This window comes from Oncorhynchus kisutch, linkage group LG21 (genome assembly GCF_002021735.2).
Source record: "Oncorhynchus kisutch isolate 150728-3 linkage group LG21, Okis_V2, whole genome shotgun sequence".
In the NCBI taxonomy this organism is placed as follows: Eukaryota; Metazoa; Chordata; class Actinopteri; order Salmoniformes; family Salmonidae; genus Oncorhynchus; species Oncorhynchus kisutch.
In genome coordinates this window covers 44,562,716-44,573,280 of record NC_034194.2, presented here as the reverse complement: position 1 = coordinate 44,573,280, position 10,565 = coordinate 44,562,716, and the positions used below count along the sequence as shown (strand labels likewise).

The following is a 10,565-nucleotide window of genomic DNA, read 5'->3' as shown; positions in this document are numbered from 1 at the left end:
CCCCGCCTTCTCCTCTCTTCACCGCCCTCCTCCTCTCTCCCCCGCCCTCCTCCTCTCTCCCCTGCCCTCCTCTCTCCCCCGCCCTCCTCCTCTCTCCCCCACCCTCCTCCTCTCTTCCCTCCCAGTTAGTCCCCAGGGCAGGGTGGGATTGACTAGGACTCTCTCCCTGAGTCAGTGTAACCCCAGGGCCACCTAGAGAACACTACTACTGTTTACCTGCCCTGCCTATCTAAACACAATAAAGTCTCCATATCCTGGTCGTAAGCCCTGGGCCTGAGCCTGGAGGTCAACTTCCTGGGACAAACGGATGCTAGACATTCTAACCCTAACGGATTTAGTTAATGACCTGAATACATCAACAAGTCAACTGTGTTTACCCAGCTAGCGTTTAACCTGGTGTCTTAACACGCTAAGCAAATAACAGTAAATTAAGCACATACAGGACCTAGTGAACACCTACACACACCTTGCAGTTGGCACATTTTTTTACTGCCTGAAATAGTAATCTAAAATGGGGTTCAATTCGATTATTTTTTCCCCTACTGATCTACACGACCTGTTCCACATTTTCACAGTGAAAGAAAACAAAAAATGTGTAAATTAATTTAAAAACAAAAGATGTCTTGACGGCGTATATGTCATCACACCACAGAGGTACTGATTGGTGGAAGCAACTCTGAAAGACATTACAGCTGTAAATCATTTCCATCATTGTTTTTGGTTTTTTTGGGACAAAATTGCTCAAGTTCAGTCAATTGGTTTGGGATCTACTGCAATATGCAAACTTCGTTTCAGATTTTCAAGCAGATTTAAGTCAGGACTGAGACTGGACCCCTCGGGAACAAAACACCAAATGGAAAGCCAGTCTGGTGCATCTTAGTCGTTAACATGTTTGTAATTGTCCAGCTGAAAACTACATTTTAAAAAACTCCCGGGGTCGGTATTCAGCTGAAAACTACATTTTAAAAAACTCCCGGGGTCGGTATTCAGCTGAAAACTACATTTAAAAAAACTCCCGGGGTCGGTATTCAGCTGAAAACTACATTTTAAAAAACTCCCGGGGTCGGTATTCAGCTGAAAACTACATTTAAAAAAACTCCCGGGGTCGGTATTCGGAAGACAGACATATTTGGGCTTTTCTCCTTTCCATATTTGTTTTTGAATCTGACAAATGTTCCGTCCCTGCCGGTGACAAGCATACCCATGACATGATGCTGGCGCCACAATACTTGAAAATACAGACAGTTTCACTCTGTGAGGTGTTGTATTGGATTTGACTAAGTTTTTGCAATGAAATTCCAATTATTTTTATGTAAATGGCTATGAACACAACACACTCCACACAAATCTCTCAGCATAGTGATACATATTTGATGACATGAAATTGTGTCATTCCGCAACGTTCCTCTCCGTCCGTTCCTGTAACTGGCGAAATGAAGGAAACACTTGAGTAAACGAGGGCTACCGAGTATATTGAAAGCAGGCGCTTCCACACAGGAAGTTCCAGACACAGCCGATGCGCATTGAAGCCATTTTGGCCCAACACCCTATGTTATATGACCTTTATTTAACTAGGCAAGTCAGTTAAGAACAAATTATTATTTTCAATGACGGCCTATGAACAGTGGGTTAAGTGCCTGTTCAGGGGCAGAACGGCAGATTTTTTGTACCTTGTCAGCTCGGGGGGTTTGAACTTGCAACCTTCCGGTTACTAGTCCAAAGCTCTAACCACTAGGCTACCCTGCCGCCCCTCCACTCTAACCACTAGGCTACCCTGCCGCCCCTCCACTCTAACCACTAGGCTACCCTGCCGCCCCTCCACTCTAACCACTAGGCTACCATGCCGCCTCTACACTCTAACCACTAGGCTACCCTGCCGCACCTCCACTCTAACCACTAGGCTACCCTGCCGCCCCTCCACTCTAACCACTAGGCTACCCTGCCGCCCCTCCACTCTAACCACTAGGCTACCCTGCCGCCCCTCCACTCTAACCACTAGGCTACCTGCCGCCCCTCCACTCTAACCACTAGGCTACCTGCCGCCCCTCCACTCTAACCACTAGGCTACCCTGCCGCCCCTCCACTCTAACCACTAGGCTACCTGCCGCCCCTCCACTCTAACCACTAGGCTACCTGCCGCCCCTCCACTCTAACCACTAGGCTACCTGCCGCCCCTCCACTCTAACCACTAGGCTACCTGCCGCCCCTCCACTCTAACCACTAGGCTGCCCTGCCGCCCCTCCACTCTAACCACTAGGCTGCCCTGCCGCCCCTCCACTCTAACCACTAGGCTACCTGCCGCCCCTCCACTCTAACCACTAGGCTGCCCTGCCACCCCTCCACTCTAACCACTAGGCTACTCTACCGCCCCTCCACTCTAACCACTAGGCTGCCCTGCCGCCCCTCCACTCTAACCACTAGGCTGCCCTGCCGCCCCTCCACTCTAACCACTAGGCTACCTGCCGCCCCTCCACTCTAACCACTAGGCTGCCCTGCCGCCCCTCCACTCTAACCACTAGGCTACCTGCCGCCCCTCCACTCTAACCACTAGGCTGCCCTGCCGCCCCTCCACTCTAACCACTAGGCTACCTGCCGCCCCTCCACTCTAACCACTAGGCTGCCCTGCCGCCCCTCCACTCTAACCACTAGGCTACCTGCCGCCCCTCCACTCTAACCACTAGGCTACCTGCCGCCCCTCCACTCTAACCACTAGGCTGCCCTGCCGCCCCTCCACTCTAACCACTAGGCTACCTGCCGCCCCTCCACTCTAACCACTAGGCTGCCCTGCCGCCCCTCCACTCTAACCACTAGGCTACCTGCCGCCCCTCCACTCTAACCACTAGGCTGCCCTGCCGCCCCTCCACTCTAACCACTAGGCTGCCCTGCCGCCCCTCCACTCTAACCACTAGGCTACCTGCCGCCCCTCCACTCTAACCACTAGGCTACCTGCCGCCCCTCCACTCTAACCACTAGGCTACCTGCCGCCCCTCCACTCTAACCACTAGGCTGCCCTGCCGCCCCTCCACTCTAACCACTAGGACCCACTGGTTTATTATGTCTGAGTCGATGGACTGCTCATCCTTTAACGTCACGCTGTGTGTGACTGCTGTCTTTCCATCAGCACTGTGCAGGTGGTGCCTGGATTTTGACGAATAGAAAGTTCCCAAGCGGCCCGCCTGGCGAAGGAAAGGGAACCTGTGTGAAAAATGTTCTTATTTTTTAAATTCGGTTTCAAATAGATTTTTTTGATTTTCACTCTAAAAAACTAAACTTTTTTATTACAAAAAATACAAAAATGTGATGTGTAAAAATAAATCTGATTAGGTGGGTGGGCCTCTCTGTCCACCCAGTGGGGGTGGGCCTCTCTGTCCACCCAGTGGGGGTGGGCCTCTCTGTCCACCCAGTGGGGGTGGGCCTCTCTGTCCACCCAGTGGGGGTGGGCCTCTCTGTCCACCCAGTGGGGGTGGGCCTCTCTGTCCACCCAGTGGGGGTGGGCCTCTCTGTCCACCCAGTGGGGGTGGGCCTCTCTGTCCACCCAGTGGGGGTGGGCCTCTCTGTCCACCCAGTGGGGGTGGGCCTCTCTGTCCACCCAGTGGGGGTGGGCCTCTCTGTCCACCCAGTGGGGGTGGGCCTCTCTGTCCACCCAGTGGGGGTGGGTGCCTCTGTCCACCCAGGGTGGGTGGGCGCCCTGTCCACCCAGTGGGGGTGGGCGCCTCTGTCCACCCAGGGTGGGTGGGCGCCCTGTCCACCCAGTGGGGGTGGGCGCCTCTGTCCACCCAGTGGGGGTGGGCGCCTCTGTCCACCCAGTGGGGGTGGGCGCCTCTGTCCACCCAGTGGGGGTGGGCGCCTCTGTCCACCCAGTGGGGGTGGGCGCCTCTGTCCACCCAGTGGGGGTGGGCGCCTCTGTCCACCCAGTGGGGGTGGGCGCCTCTGTCCACCCAGTGGGGGTGGGCGCCTCTGTCCACCCAGTGGGGGTGGGCCTCTCTGTCCACCCAGTGGGGGTGGGCGCCTCTGTCCACCCAGTGGGGGTGGGCCTCTCTGTCCACCCAGTGGGGGTGGGCCTCTCTGTCCACCCAGTGGGGGTGGGCCTCTCTGTCCACCCAGTGGGGGTGGGCCTCTCTGTCCACCCAGTGGGGGTGGGCCTCTCTGTCCACCCAGTGGGGGTGGGCGCCTCTGTCCACCCAGGGTGGGTGGGCGCCCTGTCCACCCAGTGGGGGTGGGCGCCTCTGTCCACCCAGGGTGGGTGGGCGCCCTGTCCACCCAGTGGGGGTGGGTGCCTCTGTCCACCCAGTGGGGGTGGGCGCCTCTGTCCACCCAGTGGGGGTGGGCGCCTCTGTCCACCCAGTGGGGGTGGGCGCCTCTGTCCACCCAGTGGGGGTGGGCGCCTCTGTCCACCCAGTGGGGGTGGGCGCCTCTGTCCACCCAGTGGGGGTGGGCCTCTCTGTCCACCCAGTGGGGGTGGGCGCCTCTGTCCACCCAGTGGGGGTGGGCCTCTCTGTCCACCCAGTGGGGGTGGGCCTCTCTGTCCACCCAGTGGGGGTGGGCCTCTCTGTCCACCCAGTGGGGGTGGGCCTCTCTGTCCACCCAGTGGGGGTGGGCCTCTCTGTCCACCCAGTGGGGGTGGGCCTCTCTGTCCACCCAGTGGGGGTGGGCCTCTCTGTCCACCCAGTGGGGGTGGGCGCCTCTGTCCACCCAGGGTGGGTGGGCGCCCTGTCCACCCAGTGGGGGTGGGCGCCTCTGTCCACCCAGTGGGGGTGGGCGCCTCTGTCCACCCAGTGGGGGTGGGCGCCTCTGTCCACCCAGTGGGGGTGGGCGCCTCTGTCCACCCAGTGGGGGTGGGCGCCTCTGTCCACCCAGTGGGGGTGGGCGCCTCTGTCCACCCAGTGGGGGTGGGCGCCTCTGTCCACCCAGTGGGGGTGGGCGCCTCTGTCCACCCAGGCCATCCATGTCTATGCCCCTGATGCAAACAGGCATCATAATTAGACTAACCAACACTTTGGAATAAACCTTTTCAATTCCTGTTGTCTTAGTTAGAGCAGATCATTTGACCCCATATGTAGCTTGTGTAGAGCAGATCATTTGACCCCATATGTAGCTTGTGTAGAGCAGAGCATTGACCCCATAAGTGGCTTGTGTAGAGCAGAGCATTGACCCCATACATAGCTTGTATAGAGCAGAGCATTGACCCCATATGTAGTTTGTGATGTCATTTTAAGGCAGAAATGGGGGCTGTAGACTTTCATTAGGCCCTGAACAGTTCACCTAGTAATACTGCAGAGTCAATTCAAACTGGATGTAACTGCCCTGAGAAAATAACTGAAAGGGAAAGCAAATGGAGGGGGTGAGAGACAGAGAGAGACAGAGAGAGAGAGACAGACAGAGAGACAGAGAGAGACAGAGCGAGAGACAGAGAGAGACAGAGAGACAGACAGAGAGACAGAGAGAGAGAGTCCATGAAGATCTAAGATAATCCTAACTGTAATCTCCCTCCCTACCACCAGGGTGCAGTAAAGGCTATAGCAGAGTAAGGCATAGTAATAAACCCATCATGTCATCAACAACACCCGTCTTAGTACATTTTGGACCTTCTATGTTATTTGAATAAAACATTTTTTACATGTTTTTTACATTTACATTTGACATTGAATGCAGGGTATCCAGGAGAGGTTTGGAACGATCAGGAGGCTACCACAAGAGGGACCGCTTTGAATCGACAGACATGTCGTCTTGGTACCAAACGGCATTTGACCAGAACCCTAGGGGGAATAGCATCTGAAAAGCAGACCTAGTCCCATGGTCTCCACCCCATTCATACCACTAGGAGGCAGGAGTGATGCTACTGTTTCCTACGGATTTTGTAAGAGGTGAGACAACAGAACATCACTCTGCAAAACCAAAGATCGCAAGATGGCTTGATCTTACAAAACTCATCGACACACAATCACTTTTTCCAACGTAGGTGGTGGAGAGAGAGAGAGAGAGAGAGAGAAGCAGGCGAGAGACAGAAGAGCAAAGTGATCGGGTGGGGTGTGGTGTGTGTGTGTGCAGATGAGTGCTGTGACATTTGTGTTCCTGCAGCAACCCACGTCTGTTAGTGCTGTCTGAAGAGCACAGATAGTGTGTGTAGTCTATGTCCAGCTGTCTGTCTCATAACACACATATCTGCATTCAGATATCACACACACACACACAAAACTTACACAGAATCCACTTGGAAGACGTATATAATTTCAACAAAATCCCATCACTCAGCAAACTACCCCTGAAGGACCATCACTTAGCTTTCTACACCCGAAGGACCATCACTCAGTTAACTACACCCGAAGGACCATCACTCAGCTAACTACCCTTGAAGGACCATCACTCAGCTAACTACCCTGAAGGACCATCACTCAGCTAACTACACCCGAAGGACCATCACTCAGCTAACTACCCCTGAAGGACCATCACTCAGCTAACTACCCCCGAAGGACCATCACTCAGCTAACTACCCCCAAAGGACCATCACTTAGCTAACTACCCCCGAAGGACCATCACTCAGTTAACTACACCCGAAGGACCATCACTCAGCCAACTACCCCTGAAGAACCATCACTCAGCCAACTACCCCAGAAGAACCATCACTCAGCCAACTACTCCTGAAGGACCGTCACTCAGCCAACTACCCCTGAAGAACCATCACTCAGCCAACTACCCCAGAAGAACCATCACTCAGCCAACTACCCCAGCTAACTGTCTCATCTTTACCTAAACCTGATAGAAATCACAAAACAGGGAAAACAGACGTGACATGGAAGACAAGGAAAAGTACAGACTGTCAGATGTTGGTAAATAGATCCATTCAATTGTTGAAAGCATCAAGATGTGATGAGAGTCGTGATTTTGCACCAGGGAACACGTCAGGAGTGACAGTTTACTTCCCAATACTTCAAAAGGTCGCTTGTGTTTTTTAATATTTTTTATAAATAGTGGTGAAGTGTGAATTCTTTCTCTTCTTTCTATAAAGGGTGTACATGATGGTAACAGTGTGAATTCTTTCTCTTCTTTCTATAAAGGGTGTACATGATGGTAACAGTGTGAATTCTTTCTCTTCTTTCTATAAAGGGTGTACATGATGGTAACAGTGTGAATTCTTTCTCTTCTTTCTATAAAGGGTGTACATGATGGTAACAGTGTGAATTCTTTCTCTTCTTTCTATAAAGGGTGTACATGATGGTAACAGTGTGAATTCTTTCTCTTCTTTCTATAAAGGGTGTACATGATGGTAACAGTGTGAATTCTTTCTCTTCTTTCTATAAAGGGTGTACATGATGGTAACAGTGTGAATTCTTTCTCTTCTTTCTATAAAGGGTGTACATGATGGTAACAGTGTGAATTCTTTCTCTTCTTTCTATAAAGGGTGTACATGATGGTAACAGTGTGAATTCTTTCTCTTCTTTCTATAAAGGGTGTACATGATGGTAACAGTGTGAATTCTTTCTCTTCTTTCTATAAAGGGTGTACATGATGGTAACAGTGTGAATTCTTTCTCTTCTTTCTATAAAGGGTGTACATGATGGTAACAGTGTGAATTCTTTCTCTTCTTTCTATAAAGGGTGTACATGATGGTAACAGTGTGAATTCTTTCTCTTCTTTCTATAAAGGGTGTACATGATGGTAACAGTGTGAATTCTTTCTCTTCTTTCTATAAAGGGTGTACATGATGGTAACAGTGTGAATTCTTTCTCTTCTTTCTATAAAGGGTGTACATGATGGTAACAGTGTGAATTCTTTCTCTTCTTTCTATAAAGGGTGTACATGATGGTAACAGTGTGAATTCTTTCTCTTCTTTCTATAAAGGGTGTACATGATGGTAACAGTGTGAATTCTTTCTCTTCTTTCTATAAAGGGTGTACATGATGGTAACAGTGTGAATTCTTTCTCTTCTTTCTATAAAGGGTGTACATGATGGTAACAGTGTGAATTCTTTCTCTTCTTTCTATAAAGGGTGTACATGATGGTAACAGTGTGAATTCTTTCTCTTCTTTCTATAAAGGGTGTACATGATGGTAACAGTGTGAATTCTTTCTCTTCTTTCTATAAAGGGTGTACATGATGGTAACAGTGTGAATTCTTTCTCTTCTTTCTATAAAGGGTGTACATGATGGTAACAGTGTGAATTCTTTCTCTTCTTTCTATAAAGGGTGTACATGATGGTAACAGTGTGAATTCTTTCTCTTCTTTCTATAAAGGGTGTACATGATGGTAACAGTGTGAATTCGTTCTTTAAAGGGTGTACATGATGGTAACAGTGTGACTTCTTTCTTTAAAAGGGTGTACATGGTAACAGTGTGTTTTCAGCTTCAACAAGTCGATAGTTCTGATGGATAAAACATTTTTAAAAAGCTTTCAGTTTAACACATTCAGATGTTAGTTTTTATTTCATTAGTGCTGTCACGTCATACTTAAGATCATTCTCTTAACTTAAAATACCTTGTATTTAGCAAACCATTAAAGCTGTGTGTGTGTGTGTGTGTGTGTGTGTGTGTGTGTATGCTCATACGTGGGAAAAACTCCAGGTGTCCTCTAAAACTCAAATATATCCCCCTGCAAACACACACACACACACACACACACACACACACCAGAACAATGGTTTACTGATCCATATTTCCAATAGCAGCTGCACACCTGCAGACACACTAACCCCTTTCTTTCTTTCTAAAAATGAAGGGACTTCTCATCTTTCTAGAAAAGAGACACTGCAACAAACAAAAAAAGAAGATTCACCTTAAAAAAAGATTTCAGAATCATACAAAATACAACACAACACAACACAACACAACACAACACAACACAATGTTATCAGCCAAAAAACAGACCAATCAGAAGGTAGAATAACCCTCACCCCTAACCTCTAACCTCTAACCTCTAACCCTAACCTCTAACCCTAACCCCTAACCTCTAACCTCTAACCTCTAACCCCTAACCTCTAACCCTAACCCCTAACCTCTAACCCTAACCCCTAACCTCTAACCTCTAACCCTAACCCCTAACCTCTAACCTCTAACCCTAACCCTAACCCTCACCCCTAACCTCTAACCCTAACCCCTAACCTCTAACCTCTAACCCTAACCCCTAACCTCTAACCTCTAACCCTAACCCCTAACCTCTAACCTCTAACCCTAACCCTCACCCCTAACCTCTAACCCTAACCCCTAACCTCTAACCTCTAACCCTAACCCCTAACCTCTAACCTCTAACCCTAACCCCTAACCCCTAACCTCTAACCCTAACCCTCACCCCTAACCTCTAAACCTAACCCTCACCCTCACCCCTAATCAGAAGGTAGAATATGTACAAAACCTCTTGGTAACATTTCATTAGGATAGTAACATGGCAACTATCTACTAACCCTAACCCCTAGCCTAACCCCTAGCCTAACCCTCACCCCTAACCCTCACCCCTAACCCTCACCCCTAACCCTCACCCCTAACCCTCACCCCTAACCCTCACCACTAACCCTCACCACTAACCCTCACCACTAACCCTGGTAACATTTCATTAGGATAGTAACATGGCAACTATCTACTAACCCTAACCCCTAGCCTAACCCCTAACCCTCACCTCTAACCCTAACCCCTAACCCTCACCCCTAGCCCTAACCCTCACCTCTAACCCTAACCCTCACCCCTAACCTAACCCTCACCTCTAACCCCTAGCCCTAACCCTCACCTCTAACCCTAACCCCTAACCCTCACCTCTAACCCTAACCCCTAACCTAACCCTCACCTCTAACCCTAACCCTCACCCCTAACCTCTAAACCTAACCCTCACCCTCACCCCTAACCCTCACCTCTAACCTAACCCTCACCCCTAACCCTCACCCCTAACCCTCACCCTTATTCTAATCCTAACCCTTATTCTAATCCTAATCTTAACCCTCACCCCTAACCCTTATTCTAATCCTAACCCTTATTCTAATCCTCACCCTTATTCTAACCCTAACCGTAACCTTAGCAAGCAGTTGTTTATGAACAAAGAGTTTTGTTGATAGTCCATCTGTAGACGGTCATGCTATAGATAGGATAGGCTGTCTGGACTATAAAAATAAAAATGGGAGCAAAATCTTACCTAGCCTACAGTGGGAAAAAAAAAAACACTTTCACATTTCTTAATACAACTCTCAGATAACTTTAAAAACAGCCGTTAAAAAAATTATAATTAAAAATCCCTTTCTTTTATAAAACCTCCAACAGCTCTGTTGTTGTTCTTTAATCACCTTGGTTACGCCTCAAACGACACCCTATTCCCTGAACAGTGCACTACTTTAAAAACCAGAGACCAAAGTAATGTAGGGTGCCATTTGGGGGCGTGGCCTAGCAACAGTCAGTCCACTTCCTTAGTGACCTTTACTCGCGGGTGAAGGCCTTCTTCTGATTGGCTCGTACGACGTCGTCGGGGGAGGGCGTGTCGAAGGTGAAAGGGGTTATGGGTAAGAGGGGCGTCTGTTCTTTAGCTTTGACCAGCTGGGTCTGTGTTCCGTACAGAAACGCCGGGTGACCCCCTCCTCCGACCTCTAACCT

General features: G+C 49.8%; 2 protein-coding genes across 2 annotated transcripts in view; both read right to left on the bottom strand.

The window, feature by feature from the left end:
• Positions 1–3,320: 3,320 nt before the first annotated feature.
• Positions 3,321–4,943, bottom strand: LOC109883282 (foot protein 1 variant 2-like). The gene has a single exon (XM_031800526.1). The coding sequence runs from the start codon at positions 4,941–4,943 to the stop codon at positions 3,321–3,323; it is 1,623 nt and encodes a 540-aa protein (XP_031656386.1).
• Positions 4,944–10,252: 5,309 nt separating this feature from the next.
• Positions 10,253–10,565, bottom strand: part of LOC109883285 (mucin-1) — a 9,988-nt gene continuing 9,675 nt past the window's right edge. The window contains exon 3 of the mRNA XM_020475306.2: positions 10,253–10,565. This exon is cut by the window's right edge and continues 1,292 nt beyond it. Coding sequence (XP_020330895.1) covers positions 10,392–10,565 — 174 coding nt within the window. The 3' untranslated portion in view covers positions 10,253–10,391.

Excerpts from the sequence above, each read along its gene's own strand:
- LOC109883282 (XM_031800526.1), bottom strand. The coding sequence starts at position 4,943 with ATGGCCTGGGTGGACAGAGGCGCCCACCCCCACTGGGTGGACAGAGGC.